Raw genomic sequence first — 18910 nt, 5'->3', positions numbered from 1 at the left:
GGGTATTTCGAGGACCATCACTTGCAGTAAAGTCATTTGAATCAGGTCCTTCTCCAACATCTGAACATCAACTACTTCTTTGTCTGAAATTCCATCATTAGAAATTTTTGTTCTTGTTGTTTAATATTATTTTCTAGTCTCAATGAATTTGGGGCAAGGTGATAAAATTGAAATGAAGAAGATGCAGCATTTTACTCAAGAAAGTGAGTCTACGTTCCTATGCTGTGTAGGCATGCTGTGCAGGCCTTTCCAGAACCCTCTTAATCCTCTTAAATGCTTGCGCTTCTCTTTTCTTTTTCAGTGCAATCAGGGCTGACAAAAAAAAAGTGAGTAACTTTCTGTGGGAAAAAGTCCTCCACCTTCCTGCACCCACTCCATTTGAGACAAAAGAGTTCAAAACTTAGATATTCCAAGTTTATGCAGAAACCCACCGTTTATCTAAAAATTCGGCTCAAGGTCAGCCTTGCCTTCTCTCCATCTTCTCTCCATGATCTCACTTTACTCTTCTTTGGATAGAATTTACCCGGTACAAAAGTCAGTTTGGCCTCCACTCATTTTTTAAAAAACATTTATTTTCCATGATTATATTAGGGGTGCAAATGTGGAACTGGAGTGAAAAAAAGAAAAAAGTGGCCTAATTCCACAATTCAGATCCATGGATTGAACTTTGGGATGACTGATTATGAACTGGGACCAACTTGGGGATTTCAACCATGAGCTAGGAGTTCTAGTTTCCAATAGCATTGGATTAGGTATTAAAATTTGAACTTCTTAGTTTCCATTAGAAGTAAAATGAAGCTCAAGAATACTGTCTTAAAATTCACACAGACATTTTACCAGTTGTTAAACTACTGACTGAACTCTAAGCTCACTGCTCTGGACTGAAATGTGTTCTTCCCACATCCAAATGTGACTGTATTTGGAATTAGAAAGTTATTATGGTTAATGTAGTAGTTAGGGTGGGGGCCCGATCCCGTCGGATTACTATCCTCATAATGGGAGACATCAGAGTTCTCTCTGTCAAATCAGGAAGAGAGTTCTCACCTGGAACTGAATGGTTGTCATCTTGATCTTGGCCATCCCATCCTCCAGAACTGTGAGAAAATTAATTTCTGTTATTTAAACCATCCAGTCTATGGTATTTTGTCATAGCAGCTAGTGCAGACTAAGACACTTATTCTTTAATCTGCCTTGTGATAAAGGAGGTAGGACTCTATAAACCATACTGCTGACTTACTACCAGGCTCTATATTCAGTTCAGTCACTCAGTCATGTCTGACTGCAACCCCCAGGACTGCAGCACGCCAGGCTTCCCTGTCCATCACCAACTCCCTGAACTTACTCAAACTCATGTCCATCCAGTCAGTGATGCCATCCAGCCATCTCATCCTCTCGTCCCCTTCCTTTTCCAAAAAAGAAGCTAGAGGGAGAATGCACGGCTGGAGGAGGAAGAGGAAAGGTGGACTTGTCTTTTCAATTTTCTTCCTGGGAGCTTCCTGCACCTCTAAGTATCACCCCAGTAAGACTTCTGCATCCCAAAAGACACAACAGTTCTGAAGCAGCAATTGAATCCAGCACCATGCTGAATTTTTCACACTTGGCATATCTGCTATTTTCCACCTTATGTTTGAAGCATGGATAGGACACTGGACAATGAATGAGAAACTTCACTTTCTAGGATCTCTCCTCTCCAGCTGCTAATTCTCTATTAGGGCAGGAACACTGAAAGTTGCTAGATATTTTCTTAATTTTTCATGGAAAGGGATTTAATTACTGAGTTCAATATTGACTACATGCTCTCAATATTCCTAAACAGAAGGCACTGGCGATTGTCATTTAAGGAAAAGTTGGGAATATTTTTCAATAATATAGTTTTGTATAAATAATATAGTTTTGCATAAATTTGTATAAAGAAGCACAGACATTTATAAAATATATTTTCCTTAAGTGTATTTCCAAAGAAAGCCTTTTCTTTCCAGATAATTTAGTATATTCCCCATTTATGTCTATTTCTGCTTTAGGCACAAGTCTAAGGCAATCTCTGTTGAACCTCAATGTTTGAGGATTTTCTCTGGAAAAAACATTTATTTATATTTGCATTTAAAATTTATAGGTGTTTTGGTTTCACTTTAATTGCACCACAGTAATCATTCAATATGATATGAACCACCCAGATTATTTATCCAACTAAAAAAATTGACACTCCACATATTTCATCATTAGAGCTATGAACATACACAATTTCCCATTAGATTTTCAGAAAGAGAATCACAATGATACGAAAATGCACCAGATATTTTCTGTTCACAACTTAGGGATCCTCTTCAACATAATTGTTTGTGTTTTCAGTAATTATATCATTTATCGAGCAAACCTAGACTTTTTTTTCCAGAGAAAAAGGAAATGGTAATTAGAGGGGACAGCAGGAAATCGGGCGTAATGCAAGAAATTCACCCTAGGTATATAATCCTATGGGAAGAGGACATGGGATACCGGTAGAATTTTTGTTTAAGATGTACATAGAACAATATCCTAACGTCCTAGATGTACAACCCAATGGATTTTAGATATTTATTAAATCCGTGAAAGCAGCTACCCAGATCATGACATAGGACCTATTCAGTATTTAAAAAGACTGCTTAAAATTAATAATAGTTTTAAAAATGAATGCGTGTTATCAAAGCAGAAATCATCTGGATAGACATTAGAAAAGGGAGTCTAAAAAAGTGCTCAGAGGTGATCCTTCGATAGCTCAGTTGGTAGAGCGGAGGACTGTAGGTACTTGGTTGATGGTCATCCTTAGGTCGCTGGTTCGAATCCGGCTCGAAGGAGAAGAGTTTTTGGAAATTACAGGCCGAACCAAGAATAAATTGGATAGTAATTCCGCTTCAAGATAACAAGTCCCTCTCCCATCCATTTAGGAAACCCTTATCACTCATCCGGAGAAGGCGATGGCACCCCACTCCAGTACTCTTGCCTGGAAAATCCCATGGATGGAAGAGCCTGGTAGGCTACAGTCCATGGGGTCGCTAAGAGTCGGACACGACTGAGCAACTTCACTTTATCACTCATGGCTCACTTTTGATTGAGAGAGGAGGAGCTAAAGCAGATAGAACAGCAGCAACAAAGCACAACTCTTTAGTGTTCAAGGGAATTAATTTAAAAATACACTTCTATGATTACTACTCTTATTAATTTTAGAATATTTCTAGCACCTTTCATGTTTGCCTCTATTTTTGAAATAAACTTAGTCAAAATTACAATACTCAGGTAAAGATTATTTAAAGCATTCAATCCCATGGACGGAGGAGCCTGGTAGGTTACAGCACATGGGATCGCGAAGAGCAGCAGTAGTCTAAGACAAATACTTACAGCTCCTTCGATAGCTCAGTTGGTAGAGCGGAGGACTGTAGGAGTTGGATGGGCGGTCATCCTTAGGTCGCTGGTTCGAATCCGGCTCGAAGGAGGTCTCTTTTTAGGAAAACCATCGCAAGTTGAAACACGATGACCTTGTAAAAATAGCTATGTAAACAAACAAGTGAACCTGAGGTAGGCACAGGAAGCTTTCAAAAAAGATTTTTTTTTTTCATCTGGGTCGCTAAAGAATCTCCAGGAATTGATTTTTCAAGGAATTGAGAAGGGGTTATGGCAAAGGGGCAGGTCACCCTACCACAATGTTTTCATTTTTCCTAAAGGTTCTAAGGCCCTTTAGCGCTCTCTGTTGAGACTTATGTGAATAAACATTTTATCAGTGACAATTTCAAATACACCCAAGGTAAAGAACACAGCATAATTTACCATTGTGGCCATCACAGTCGCAACTGATATCATCTACTCCTGCACAAGACCCACCTCCCTCATCATTTTAGTCAATCCCCAAAAGTTTTCTCATTTCACTCTTTATGGCTCAGTATTTTGAAGACCTCGGTGTTAAGAGCTAAAAGGGAAGCCTAGTTTGTTTCTCTACCCATTCCAAAAAAGTAGGAGGCAACTGACAGAAAGTTCTCGTTCATAAATGAACGGAACAGGCATACGAGAACTAGAGAAATACAGTTTATTAGTCTTTAGAACCACTCCATCAAAGAGCACGTGGCGAGCTAACTTCAGAAAATATACTTGGAGTCCTGTTCAGCAACGACTGCCATCTCGGATTATGACTGTGGGTAGATTTACTATTGCTTCCATCCTCTGGCTTTCTTGGCTCCCTGGTTCCACCGGGATGGGAAATACTGAGCCACAAACTCGTCCACAGCCCCTTCCAGGAAGCCGGCCCAAGTACTTGTACGCATTCCAGGGTGCGGCGACTTGCAGTCGTCCCCAAGGCAGATGTGGGTCGGAGGAACCTTGGCTGCTTAAGGATACAGGTAGTGAGCACTAACGGGCAAGTCCTCCGGCTACAAAATGAGGGGAGCGAGCCCGGAAAGCGGCCTCTGGTTTGATGAAGGGACCGCGTTCAAGGCCGGGCCATAGTTGGGAACGGCCAGGGCTGAGTCGGTTCTAGCAGTTGTTCAGCTCATGGAGGTGAAAGAGGAAAGAAGCAGGTTGTCCTGACTGGACTGACTCCATTTTTAAAAGAAAAGGAACTCCATCTTACACTCTCGGAGAACTTTTGGACTGTATTATCTGGGAGGCCATGGAGATAAAATACCAGCACACGAACAGGCCTCTTGGGCGGATAAAAAACAGACCAGGCAGACGCCGTACCTAGACCTCCCGGAGCCAGAAGGATTGCAATGTCCACTATCTAATCAATCACTATCTGTAATCTTAATAATACCTATTGATGTGGGCTAAACTGTATGTCTAGATAGCTTTAGAATGTGAATTTATGTCTAAAACCTGATTGTATATCTTACTAACGTTGTCCAGAGACGGTTTTAAGGAATTAGGGGATGTGGGCTTGGCACGTACACTTTGGGCATAATAGGTTGTCACAAAAATCGGTCGGGGTCCCTGGCTAAAGAGGAAACTCTGCCTCGGACCTGCGGGTGTAATAAACTGCAATCCACTATTCACGCTATACTTCTGAGTGAGTTTGCTTCCCAGAGCGTTTGGCTACAACATTTCGTGCGTTGGCCAGGAAAACTCCTCACTGTGAGAGACAAGTCCCATCTGGGGCTACTCCCGAGGCTTCGCGGCTCTGATCTTCTAGAGAAGGGAAGGCGCCTCGCCCTTCTGGAAAGATTCCGCTTCTCCACGCAGGGATCTTTCACGTTAGCGGGTAGTGGACTGCGACAGTGGAGTTAAGCGCTCAGGTAAGGAGGTTTCCACCCTGCGGGGTGGAAGAGGGGGCCTGATCAACCCCCTGGGAGGGAATAGGGGACACACACTGACCATCAAAGTCACAAAGGAGGTGGTGTCTGCGTCGTCTTGGGGTAAATTATTACCAGGTGATTGCGAGAGGGCTTTGGGAGGAAGAAACTTGGTCTTTGTGTGCTTATATTCTGCCCTCCCCGAGGAGATGTCCCATCTGCTGTCGAATTCTTGATCCCCTCAGGGTTGTCAGGCTAAAAGGAGGAAGATACGCCAGTGAATACAAATTGACCTTTCCGGAGACGGTCTGGGACGTGGGATATTTAATCCATCTATGTTTTCATCCGCACCCAATCAAGCACACCAAGGCAGAACGGACTTTCATCAAAGTCAGAGAAACAATCTTGCACCACTTGGTGTTCTGGTTCGGCCGTGTGGACCTGCAAGTGAAGTCACGCCGATCTCCCTTCTGGCAGGAAGACTCTGCTCACCTCAAATAAGAAGGAGGCGGAATGGCAATTTAAGTGTTTCATTGGAAATATCGTACTTAGGATACCGAGAACTTCGTGGACAGAACGAAAAGGGAAGGAAGAAGAAGGTCCGAGAAGGTAAGCGAGATGGGAGGAAGTGAATCTAAGGTAACTGTATTGGAGTGCATGATTAAGAATTTTAAGAAGAGATTTGGAGAAGACTATGGGGTGAACATGACGCCTAACCGACTCCGCATATTCTGAGGTTGAATGGCCCTCTATGGGAGTAGGATGGCCACCAGAGGGCACCATGGACTTAAAAACAATAAAAGCAGTCGCAGCAGCAGCAGCATGCAGTTGTCACAGGAAAGCCGGGGCACCCGGATCAATATCCATATATTGATTCATGGCTGTGGTTAGCTCGAGATCCTCCCCCTTGGGCAAAACTCTGCATTCAAAAAGAGAGAGGGAAAACATTAACGGCACAAAAATCGACTGACGACAAAGAAGAAATTCTGCAGGATCCGGACGGGAGCGATTTGCTCTCTCCCCCATACTGGATGATGCGCCGGCCACCTAATGCTCCACCAGCACCGATCCAGGGCCTGCTGGAGCTCCACCAGCTGCTCCCTCGCCAACTCCCCCGGAGATCGTAGAGCCGCCATCTCGGCAGGCTCGGATCCCGGCGGTAGGAACCTCTGGTCAACGTCCACAGGACTCAGCCTCAGCCTAACCTCCTAAGCAGTATTCGCCTCTCCCGGTGAGTACTGACGGAAAGGGGGAAGGAAACACAGGAATTAGACAGAGGTTGCGCTCCGCCAAGGAGCGGGGAGGGGAAAGGGTCCCGCAACAAATGCCTTGCAGAGAGCTACAACAGCCTCCGGTTCAGGGAGCAGACAGACACTACCACCAGCCTCCCCGAGCCTACTATTACCAACCATTTTCCTCTATGGACCTACTAATTTGGCAGAAACTCACTCTACCGTACTCGGAGGAGCCACAAGGCATGATCAGGCTGATGGGGACTATTTTTCGAACCTACCGTCTTACGTGGGACGACATAATCCAGCTGCTAGTCTGCCTCTTCAGCACTGAAGAAAGACACAGGATCCAAACTGAGGCTAGAAAATGGCTACAAGAAGTGGCCCCCGAGTGTACCGTAAGCCCACAGCAGTGGGCAGAACTAGCCACCCCTGATGAAAGGCTCGATCGGGACTATAACACAGAGGCAGGAAGGGGCCACCTTGAGAGATACAGGGAGGCTATTTTACAAGGTCTCAAGAGGGCTTCCAGTAAGCCTATAAATAGGGCAAAACCTACCGAATTAGTCCAAAAGGAAACTGAAACACCTACTGAGTTTTATGAAAGACTATTCAAGACCCATGGACTTTATACACCAGTAGATCCAGAGGCAGCTTGGTCTCAAACTGTGATAAATACAGCCTTTGTATCTCAAGCCTACCCTGATATCAGATGCAAGCTCCAAAAGGTAGACGTAGTATTAGCCATGACCAGCTCACAAATAATTGAGATTGCTAATAAGGTGTTCAGAAACAGAGACGTGGAGGCAAAAAAGAAGGCTGAGAAAAAAACAGAGAGAAGATAACAAGAGAGCAGATCAGAGGATCGAGTTACTGGCCAAGGCCTTGGGGCCTTCCCCAAAACCTCCAGCCCCTCCTAAATCAGCGTTGGTCTCCTGGCAAGGCTCCTACAAGGAAGCCCAGAACCGCCCTGCAACCAAATCAGTGCTCCGGATGCCGGGACTTCAGCCATTGGAAAAATGAATGCCCCCAGAATAGCTGGGAAAAATAACTGGCATTGGCTGTTTTAGGGCTGACTGAACTGGAGGCTGAATAGGGGTGCCGGGGCTCAAAGACACAAGGTCCCCAAGAGCCCATGGTAAAACTAAAAGTGGAGGACCAAATTATTGACTTTATGGTGAATACAGGAGCAGAAATGTCAGTGGTGACCGAACCGGTGGCCCCCCAGAGAAGGCCACTGCCGTAGGAGTAACCAGAGAAAAGCTGATTGGACCATTCTGTCTACTCCAAAAATACCAGATGGGGGGGGTATCAAGTGACTCATGAATTCCTGTATATTCCCGAATGCCCAGTACCTCTGTTGTGAAGAGACTTGTCTTCTAAATTGAGGGCACAAGTGACCTTTCCCCCAAGAAAGACCCACTCTCCTGTGGGCTCTACCACTTATTTACTCTCCCTCTCGGTAACCCCTCAAGATGAATGGAGATTCCATGATCCTTTGGAAGGGAAGCGAGATGGGTTAAACAATCCAGAGAGAGAGCTGATCCAACAATTCCCTGAGGTTTGGGCAAAAGATACACCTCCCCACCCCACCCCTACCCAGGCTCGCCAAACATCAAGCTCCAGTGGTAAGAGAATTCAAACCTGGTGCCATACCAGTCAGGAAATGTCAGTACCCGCTACCGCTGGGGCCCGAGTTGGCATCTTGTCACATATAAATAGGCTATGGCAGGCGGGCATCACGATTGAATGCCTGGAACACACCAATCCTTCCAGTTAAGAAGGAAGGGGGGACAGGACTTCAGGCCTGTACAGGACCTCAGACTGGTCAACCAAGCAGCCATAACTCTACACTCCACTGTTGCTAACCCATATACCTTACTCAGCCTCCTCCCACCATACTAAGATCTACACTTGCCTGGATCTAAAAGACACATTCTTTTGTATCCACATTGCTCCAGTATCTGAACCCATTTTTGCCTTTGAATGGGAAGATCCAGCAGGAAGCACCAAACAACAGCTCACTTGAACTTGCTTCCCGCAAGGATATAAGAATTGCCTGATCATTTTCTGGGAAGCCTTGGCTTCCGATCTAGACTCATTCCAGCCAGAAAGGTTTAGATACTGGCTGCTACAATATGTGGACGACCTGCTGTTGGCAGCAGAGAATAAAGAACACTGCTGGGAAGGAACTAGGGCTTTCCCAGAACTGTTGATGGAGGCGGGCTACTAAGTTTTGAGGAAAAAGGCACAGATCTACAAGGAGGAGGTAAGATATTTGGGGTTTGTTCTGAGAGGGGACACAAGACTGTTGGACCAATCTAGGAATGAAGTAATCTTGAGACTCCCATGACCAAAAACCTGATGATAAGTCCAAGTACTCTGGGGAGCCACTGGGTTCTATAGAATTTGGATCCCAGAATACTCTCAGATGGCCCAGCCCTTATATGAACTCCTAACAGGGCCAGAAGGGGATTCACTAAATTGGACTGAGAGGCAGCAACAGGCCTTTGAAAAGTTAAAATTGGCAATTACATCGGCCCCTGCATTGGGGTCTGCCAGAACTTACTAAACCATTCACACTCTATGTGACTGAAAAGGACCAAGTGGCTATGGGGGTATTAATCCAGGCTATGGAGACATGGGATAGACCAGTGGCCTATCTCTCAAAACGGCTAGACAACATTGCGACCAGGTTGCCTTACTGGTCCGAGAAGCAACCAAGCTAATTTTGGGCCAAAACTTAACTGTAAAGGTCCACCATGAGGTCAATGCTCTCCTATGAGGGGATCCCCACAAATGGTTGTCAACATAGCAATTATCCAATATCAGTGACTTTTATGTGAGAACCCCCATGTTACTATTGAGCTCTGTCAGGCCTTAAATCCGGCTACACTCCTTCCTGTGGGGGAAGACCGACCCTCACATAATTGTGAAGAAATCCTGGAAGAAGTTTATGCTAGCAGACCTGATCTGAGAGACCAGCCAATCCCAGACCCAGATTGGGTCCTGTACGCTGATGGCACCAGCCTGGTGAAACAAGGACAACGGCTTGCGGGGTATGCGGTTGTCACAGAAAAGAGCATTGTCGAGGCTGGTTCTCTGCCATCTCACTGGTCTGCTCAACGGACTGAATTATGGGCTCTAATTCGGGCCCTCCAGTTGTCAAAAGGTAAGAAGACCAACGTTTACACTGACTCTAGGTATGCTTTTGCTACTTTGCATGTGCATGGGGCCCTATACAAGGAAAGAGGGCTCTTGACAGCTAATGGAAAAGACATCAAAAACAAGGAAGAAATCTTGACCCTACTAGATGCTGTATGGGAACCTGAGAAAGTAGCAGTAATATATTGCTGGACTCACCAAAAAGAGGGTACCCTGCAGGCGCGGGGAAACCAACAGGCAGATAGTCACAAAACAGCCGCTGAAGAATTTGGAGGCACTGGGGTGAGATTGTTAAGGCTTTTGTGCTCTTGAGAATGCCTGAGTTAACTTCATCTCTCCCATAGTACACCCCGGTCCAAGACCAGCTGGCTGAAACAGAAAGGGCCACCAAGAATCAAAAGGGCTGGTGAGAACTGCTGGATGGCAGTTTGCTAGTTACCGAGATACTGTCTCAGGTACCCCAGACTACCCACTTGGGATGTGACAAAATGGAATTAATTCAGAAATATTTTTTAATACCACGGCTTTCTTCCTTGTGTAAAATGGAATCCCAGAACTGTTCTGCTTGCTCACAGGTCAATGCTGCCCTCGGACATAAGCAGAAATCTCCAGGAATACAATTAAAGGGTACTCGAAGAATTGATGCTTTTGAACTGTGGTGCTGGAGAAGACTCTTGAGAGTCCCTTGGACTGCAAGGAGATCCAACCAGTCCATTCTAAAGGAGATCAATCCTGGGTGTTCATTGGAAGGACTGATGCTAAAGCTGAAACTGCAATACTTTGGCCACCTCATGCAAAGAGTTGACTCACTGGAAAAGAATTTGATGCTAGGAGGGATTGGCGGTGGGAGGAGACGGGGACGACAGAGAATGAGATGGCTGGATGGCATCACCGACTCGATGGACATGAGTTTGAGTGAACTCCGGGAGTTGGTGATGGACAGGGAGGCCTGGCGTGCTGTGATTCATGGGGTCGCAAAGAGTCGGACACAAATGAGCGACTGAACTGAACTGAACTGAACTGCCCTTTGGACATTCAGTGGACTTTACTGAAATGAAACCCTACTGATATTTTCATTATTTACTAGTTGTGGTACGTACCTTTTCAGGTTGGGTGAAGGCATTCCCCACCTGAACTAAAAAAGCAAATGAGGTAGCTCATTTGAGAAATAATCCCCAAATTCGGGTTCCCAACCAGTATAGGATCAGACAATGGCCCTGCTTTTGTGGCTGATTTAATTCAACAAGTATGTAAACCTCTAAATGTCAAATGGAAATTACATACAGCATATGGGTCCCAGAGTTCCAGAAGGGTGGAAAGAACTAACTGAACCCTAAAAGATACACTTTCAAAATGGATCATAAAGACTGACTGTTCATGGATGGACTTACTTCCGGTGGCCTTGCTCAAGTTAAGAATGACCCCGTGTTCCCATGGTTATTCTCCTTATGAAACTGTCTATGGAAGACCCCCTCCCATAGTAAGACAGGTGTTGGCAAATTTGCCACATAAGAGGGGAATGGGATTTCACAGAGGATGGAAAAATTAGGTAAAGTGATAAAACAGGTAACTGAATTTGTCCAGGAATGGGTGTCATTCCCCCTTGGGGAGCAGATTCATGAATTTGTGCCCAGTGATCAAGTGTGGGTCAAGGACTGGAAGCATGACTCCTTGGCCCCACATTGGAAAGGTCCATATACTGTTGTACTAACTACACCCACGGCAGTTAAAGTTGCAGGTGTCACTCCCTGGATCCACCACACGAGGGTGAAAAGGACATACCACACAGACCTGGAGGTCGCTAAGCAGACTACACAGAAGGACCCCGCTGATCTCCGTGAAGCCAAGATCATCTTCAAAAGAAACAATGAAGCTCTGCAATCAACTCCTACTACATGGACTTTCTGGTATCCTGGGACTAACCATAATTTCAGCACAGACAACGTTTTCATCTCATAGGCACATTCCTACACTGACTTCCATAATAGATCTAACTGCTGGGTATGTGGAGCTATGCCCATGTCTGTCATGGATGGACTCCCATGGTGGGTGTCCCTCTACGAAGGGATGACATGCCTAGTTTATGTGACTATTTTCTTCAGATGAAACAAAAGTCAAGTGTGGAAACTGTCACTGCAGCAGTCACTACCCATTGGTTCGATAAAAAGGCTGATGATCTGACAAAATGCCATGGGATACATTTTAACTATATTCTTAGCTCAGAAAATGCTTATCAATATTATGTGATAGTCAGTAAGTCCAAACAATCAAAAAAATGACAGGTATTTTGACCAATTTTACCGGATATGAAATGAATATATGTGGATTATTCCAGAAGAGGGACAACAAAAAAATGACAGGTATTTTGACCAATTTTACCTAATATGAAATGAATATTTCTGGATTACTCCAGAAAAGGGACAACTTGTTATGATAGCTGACATTGGCTGGGAACAGGATGTACACACTATTGGATATAATAACCAGACAATAGACAAAAAGGACCTGAAGCCAATGGGCTTTCTACGGACAGAACAGTGCTATAAGACCTATAAAGTTACTTATGATCCCAATCAATCCACCCAATGTCCTGGGACGGACTAGGGAGTCAACCCCGGAATCAGGTGGATTGCCCCAAACAGCACTCATTGGTTATGCAGGACCAATCTGTAGCCATGGCTACCCCCAGGGTGGGTAGGAAGATGCACTTTAGGTCTGGCCTTTGCCCATGGGAACATTAAGCCAACAATACAGGAGCCCTTAAATTTACCCTCCCTACAGGCCAGATGGTCATGATCAGTTTTCCACTGGGATGATTATTTGGCTGCTACATTTGTTCCTTTGTTGGGCACTACAGATATAATGATTATAGAGTTGAAGCCCTAACTAATTCCACCCAAAGGGCTCTAAATGACAGACTGAGGGCAATTCAAGCATTAAACACTAAACAAATACAAATGAGAAAGGCAGTAATTCAAAACAGAATGGCTTTGGATATCTTGACCGCTGCTCAAGGAGAGACTTGTGCCATAATAAAGGTTGAGTGCTGTGTGTATATCCCAGTCTTGTCTGGAAACGTTACTGAGGCTCTTAGAGACAGCAAACTCATGTAAAACAAATGTCAGATGACTCAGTACCTTTTTGGACTCCTGTTTTGTCATGGATAAAGGGTGATTGGTGGAAAACTGCCAATCATTGTTACAGTTGCTCTGTTAATTTTGTTATGTGGACCTGGTATTCTCCAGTGTATTGTCCAATTTGTGTCACTGAGATTGACTGCATTTATCCACGTGCATGCCAAAAGACCTAACGTGCAATATGTCCCTATGAGTGATACTCACACTAGAAGCTGAGAGCGTCAAGATGGGGGGATGAAAGAGGAAAGAAGCAGGTTGCCCTGACTGGAATGACTTCATTTTTAAAAGGAACTTCATCTTACACTCTCTGCAAACTTTTGGACTGTATATCTGGGAGGCCATGGAGATAAAACACCAGCGGCTAAACACGTCTCCAGGATGGATAAAAATCAGACCAGGCAGACTCCGTACCTAGACCTCCAGGAGCCAGAAGGAATGCAATGCCAACTATGTAATCAATTAGTATCTTCTGTAATCTTAATAATGCCTATTGATGTGGGCTAAACTGTATGTCCAGATAGCTTTAGAATGTGAATTTATGGCTAAAACCTGATTGTATCTCTTACTAACATTGTCCAGAGTGGGTTTTAAAGAATTTGGGGATGTGGGCTTGGGCACGTACACTTTGGGCAGAAAAGGTCACAAAAATCGGTCCAGGATCCCTGGCTAAAGAGGAAACTCTGCCTCGGACTGGTGGGTGTAATAAACTACACTCCACTATTCACGCTGTCCTGAGTAAGTTTGCTTTCTGGAGTGTTTGGCTACAACAGAGGGAAAATTAGTTCATGATCTAACAGCAAATCTGTTGTTGGGGAGGGGGAATTTCCCCTTCTCCTCTTGAGTATCTGTGGTTGCAAGATGTTAACAGGAGAAAAAGAAAGAAATTTTAATTCATGAGCATGGAGGTCCCATAGAAATGGGACCTAAGAAGTGGCCAAATCAGGCAGCTTTTATACTTTTTAGACAAAGAAACTTCAGTTCTGGGTGCCCAGTTAGCGAAGCCTCTAAATAGAGTTTAGGCTTGAGGGTAGTAAATTAAAGAAGTAAGGTTTGTTTACATAATCTTAACCCAGGATATCTTTGATGCTAATGGTGTCTTTCCATCAAATGCATGGAGTACACCTTTCACAAGAGAGATTTCTTACTTTTAGGGAGACAGAAAGAAGAGTCTAAGAGTGTCGTTCTTGTAGTAGTACCAGATTCTTCAGTAACTTTAATTCAACATGATCAGTATGCCACTGAGGCACATTTTTGGGTACCCTGGACCCCAACACTGTGAAAACACAAATCCCAGGGAGAATAAAGCTCCCTGTCCTAGCGGTGGCTTAAATCAAGGCTAAGTATACATTTGCCAGTAGATGTTTGTAACAGAAGTATAAATACAAATCATGCATTAACACAAATGTAAAACAGGCACCAAATTTTAAAAGAAATAATTGTGGCAAGTTAAAACTTTTAGACGATTTATTCACAAAATCAAATTTCAAATCAATATTTTAAAGTAAAAAAGATTTTAACTAAGTGAAAAGGTCTCAAGTGAATTTTTCAAAAATTAAGTCTAACTAAATTTCCAAAACTTTTATTTGCAAAGGTAAATTATTCTCAAAACTTAAATTTTAAAAAGTCAAATCTCTAAATTAAATTTTGAAAAATAGTTAACACTCAAATTTAACTAATTAAAAAACTGAAATTTCAGTAAACTTCAAAAGTTGAGCCATCCCCCAACTGGAGTCTCACCAGAGTTCTTTGGGTAAAATGCTACTTTGACCGCTATAATACAAAGAAACCTCCCCTCACTTCCAAAATAGTTCTCCAAAATTATCGGAAGAGCATGCCCCATCCCCTCCTTTTGCATTTCTCCACGGAATTCTCTAGGGTAAATTATACTTGAAGGTCTACCTCGCCTTTGTCTCTTCAGCTCGGGAGTCAAGGGCTCTCAGGCTTTGTATCTCGCGGCTGACCCCGGGCCTACTTCCGCCCTCTCTGCTAGTTCCTGCATTTTCGGGCACAGTCCAGGTCTTTTCGTTGACGTCACTCGAGCCGGTCCCGCCCACCCAACGCAGGCCGTCGCACACGAGTGCGTCAGAGGCGCGGCGCCTTACGGCTCCCCTCTCTTACGTATCGGCAAGCATGGAGGTAGAGAGTTTGGATCCCGGCGCCCCGGAGCTGGGACCTCTGGAAGGGAGTGACCAGAAACTAGAGGCAGAGGAGGAACAGGAGGAATCCGAAGAGGCGGCTGGCGGCAGCAAGAAACGTGTAGTGCCGGGCATTGTGTACCTGGGCCACATCCCGCCCCGCTTTAGGCCTTTACACGTACGGAACCTTCTCAGCGCCTACGGGGAGGTCGGGCGTGTTTTTTTCCAGGCGGAGGGTAAGTGCTCAGGCCTTGATGGTGAGGGAAGAGGGGTGGTACTCGGTGGCACTGAATACACAGTGCGTGTTTTGTTGCCTCAGCTGCGCTTGAAGGCGCTGACGGGGCCGGGCACCTGCGTCTGTTTTCTTTGGTAAATAGGTGACGCGCACGTTTCTTAGAAGGCTGAAATGGAATGTGGATAGCTGTATACCTAGTTGAGCCTAAACTCTAAGCTAATTTTTGGATTCTAATCTTGGCACCGCCCACCCTACTATCTTGAGGCTAATTTACCAGTTTGTTAAATGAGTATGGCCTGAATTAAAATCTCAGTGACTTTTCCACAAAACTGAACGTATCTCTTTGTCTTGTCGAGGCCCAGGTCAAGAGACAGTATATGATAGGCCGCGCCCAACTCCCATTCAGTCACTAATTGGGTTTGGGGACCTGTGCAGATTTTAAATAGAACGATTAGGGCAGACATAAAAGAGTTAACATTTGAGGAAAAGATTGAGTTTGGACGAGGGGTAAAGTGTGGACTATGCAGTTGGCCACTTCTGGGCAAAGACAAGGTGGGATCCTGGCCTGCGGGGAGGTACTGTGGACAGTCTGGGGAGGTCTGGAGAATTGGTGAGTGGGAGGTGCTGATGAGTGGATGCTGTATGGGCCTCTTTGACCACTGCTTTGTCTTTGACTCCAGACGGGTTCGTGAAGCGCAAGAAGAAGGCAGCAGCTGCCTCCGTCGCCGGAGGGAAAAAGCGGTCCAAGTACAGCAAGGACTACACGGAGGGCTGGGTGGAGTTCCGGGACAAGCGAGTAGCCAAGCGTGTGGCGGCCAGTCTTCACAACACACCCATGGGCTCCCGCAGGCGCAGCCCCTTCCGTTATGACCTGTGGAACCTCAAGGTGAGGGGATTGGCTTATCTGCCGCACCACTCACCCTCTCGCCTTCGCAGCCACAGCCCATGCACCCCTGTCATCTTTTTGGCGCCCATCCCTTCCATCAACTCCCCATCTCTGATCTGCCCTACTCAGATCTTTTCTTGTTTTTCCTGTCCACAGTACCTGCACCGTTTTACCTGGTCCCACCTCAGCGAGCATCTTGCTTTTGAGCGCCAGGTGCGCAGGCAGCGTCTGAGGGCTGAGGTTGCCCAGGCCAAGCGTGAGACCGACTTCTATCTTCGAAGTGTGGAGCGCGGACAGCGTTTCCTTGCGGCTGATGGGGACTCTACCCGCCCGAGTGGTTCCTGGGCCTTTGCCCAGCGTCCTACTGAGCAGGAGCTGAGGGCCCGGAAGGCAGCTCGGCCAGGGGGACGTGAACGAGCTCGCCTGGCTAACGCTCAGGACCAGGCCCGCTCAAACCGAGGACTTCTTGCCAAGATCTTTGGAGCCCCTACACCCTCAGAGAGCAGGGGGGACTCCTCAGTGGTCAGGAACTCTTGAGGGTCAGAGAGGCCCCTTTCACCTCCTAGCCCAGCCCAGCGTCCTGTCTACCTTATAATGACTACCCAGGCGGACATTTTATTGTGTTTCTCAAACCAGGAGTCTGGTGAGTTCCTCAAGACAGTTTTGTAGGCCTCTCCTCTTCCTCCTCCCAGTACATGCCTGGCTGAGGCACTTAGTTCTTCCTAGCATGATTATGACTACTGCTCATGTTTTACCTTGTTCAGTTCTTGGCTTCCTGCCTCCTGCCCACTGGGACCCTTTAAAAGTCCTACGTTCTGACCCCAGGAACAGCCTTTTCTTTGAATTTTAGAGTGATAATGGCTAGTCCAGACAGCTGTTTACCAATCACATTATTGGGCAGCAGCAACATCCTTTTTATTTAGAAAAGATTAATAGGGACAGGGGTTAATGGGCTAGAGTGGCTTGGGAGCCACCTTCAAAAATATATTTATAGAATATAAAAAGATATATGTAAATACATATTTTAAAACATGCCTTTGTAGTTTATGGGGTTGGGGGGTGGATATGGTCATTGGATCAATTCCAACTTCTGTGTGTTGGACAGAATTCACCCACCTTCACTCCATCTCCTGGTCACAGGATACCTCCCTCCATTTTAACCTGAATAGTTTTCTATCTAATCATTTTCTTAGGCCATGTTGTTAACACTTACCTAATTCAACATTTACCTATCTAATCAATTTCTTAGGCCTTGTTGTTAACATTTAATTAATTCGAGATTTACTAAGTCACTCTATGAGGACGTAGAGTGACAGTGGGTAATGATACATGGCCATTGGTGTAAGTCTTATAGACAGCTAAAAAAGACAGATGTTTAAGAAATAAGTGTATAGAAGTACTATAGGCATCATGACAGATGTATATAAGAGGTAGAGTGAGGCCATGGGAAAGCTTGATTGATTCTATCTGGGAAAGTAAGCAACATCCTGAGAAGTGAACCAAAGTCTGAAAGAGCCTGATATACTCCTGTAATTGCAAACAAAACTCCATGGATGGCATGTTGGGTTCAGACCATTGTAAAGGTAGGCAAAACCTAGGAGGTAGTTGTGCACACATGATGTCCTTCTGGTGCATTTATATATTTTGTCTACGCTTAGACAAGGGAAGGTTCACAAACAACATGCAAGCAGCTCTGGAGGTGATAGAATGCATGTAAGCCACTGAGGGGAACTGAAAACTGAGATGTCAACAAAAAACTGAAAAATATCTACAAACAGCCTCATACTGGACTAAAACTCTGGCTTTTAAACTTACAGGAAGTGTTAGAGTGATAAGTCATTTGAGTTTTGCTTGTGCCATTTATTTTCTTAGGTTCTTTTTGTTCTTTCTGCTTAACTGTCATCAGTGTAGTTATCAGTGTGTTCTTTGGGTCAAGTGGATTCATCTGCTTTGGCTCTAACCAAGTTTTGTTAAAATCTCAACTTGATAGATGCAGTTTATTTGGGAGGAGAGAAATGAATTATGGTCTGTTAGGTGTAACATTTTTCACAATCCATACGCCTCATACTCAGCACACAAACACATCTGTGTAGTGTTAAACCCTCATCTTAGGAACTTGGTATTCTTGTTTCTGTGTTTATTTCATGTGGGTTTATTCCACGTGGACTCTTCATGATGTCTTCCACATGAACCATGAAGATCCAGTTTCAGAATCTGAAAAGCTGTCATATTCATTTATTCAAAGATCTGAATAAATCTGTCTGTTGTCACCTCTCCTACATAGAGAATACCAAGATGAAGAAACTTAAGTTACTAACAGTAAAACACGTAGGGCTTAATTTCTTGAATGAATGAACTTGTGTTTCCATATTGATGTTATATATAAGGATATTCAAAGTCAGCATTTCAGTATAAAGTTTAAACAGTTCTGCATGTAGAGATCACACCTATGGGTGGGTAAGTCACAAGTGGAGTGGAAAATGAAAATAAGAATGGGTGGAAGGAAATAAATTTAGTAGGAACTATAATCGTGATTCCCTCACTTATAAGCCCTTTGAAAGGAAAATAACTTTTATACTTCCAGTTTTGTCCCCATTTGAACAATGCTTAAGTTTTTTATATAAATTAACTTGTTTAATACAAGCATATGAAATCATATCATTTCCACATTTCCATCATTAAACTTAGGCTCATATATGACACAAGTTGCTCTTTAATGTTTTTTATTAGCATCTTCCCCAGTTGCTTTGCCTGTGTGTATATCGTAAATGTTTATTGCATGAACATCATGTGACATATAGTGAAGAATTACTGCAAATATGAATGGATTAACCTAATATCAAGTTTTGCAAACTGGGTGATTTAACA

At 44.5% G+C, this 18910-nt stretch overlaps 1 protein-coding gene and 2 non-coding genes across 3 annotated transcripts; all 3 read left to right on the top strand.

Annotated features, from left to right (window-relative positions):
* Positions 1-2741: 2741 nt before the first annotated feature.
* TRNAY-GUA (transfer RNA tyrosine (anticodon GUA)) lies at positions 2742-2831 on the top strand. Its single transcript is given in 2 exon segments — positions 2742-2778; positions 2796-2831. It is a non-coding gene; the product is annotated as a tRNA-Tyr (tRNA).
* A 545-nt stretch (positions 2832-3376) lies between these two features.
* Positions 3377-3466, top strand: TRNAY-GUA (transfer RNA tyrosine (anticodon GUA)). The gene is given in 2 exon segments: positions 3377-3413; positions 3431-3466. It is a non-coding gene; the product is annotated as a tRNA-Tyr (tRNA).
* Positions 3467-14878: 11412 nt separating this feature from the next.
* On the top strand, positions 14879-17074 carry ABT1 (activator of basal transcription 1). The gene is made up of 3 exons (XM_055406974.2): positions 14879-15157; positions 15837-16042; positions 16199-17074. The coding sequence occupies exons 1-3, from the start codon at positions 14917-14919 to the stop codon at positions 16577-16579; spliced, it is 828 nt and encodes a 275-aa protein (XP_055262949.2). The 5' UTR covers positions 14879-14916; the 3' UTR covers positions 16580-17074.
* Positions 17075-18910: the final 1836 nt, after the last annotated feature.

The sequence above is a fragment of the Moschus berezovskii genome, chromosome 23, assembly GCF_049115385.1.
Source record: "Moschus berezovskii isolate FMDL1 chromosome 23, NW_MosBer_1.0, whole genome shotgun sequence".
Lineage (NCBI taxonomy): Eukaryota > Metazoa > Chordata > Mammalia > Artiodactyla > Moschidae > Moschus > Moschus berezovskii.
This window is presented reverse-complemented; position numbering and strand designations above follow the sequence as displayed.

Coding starts and splice junctions, on each gene's coding strand:
- ABT1 (XM_055406974.2), top strand. CDS start 14,917: ATGGAGGTAGAGAGTTTGGATCCCGGCGCCCCGGAGCTGGGACCTCTG. Junction 15,158..15,836: donor TGTTTTTTTCCAGGCGGAGG/GTAAGTGCTCAG, acceptor CTTTGACTCCAG/ACGGGTTCGTGAAGCGCAAG. Junction 16,043..16,198: donor ATGACCTGTGGAACCTCAAG/GTGAGGGGATTG, acceptor TCCTGTCCACAG/TACCTGCACCGTTTTACCTG.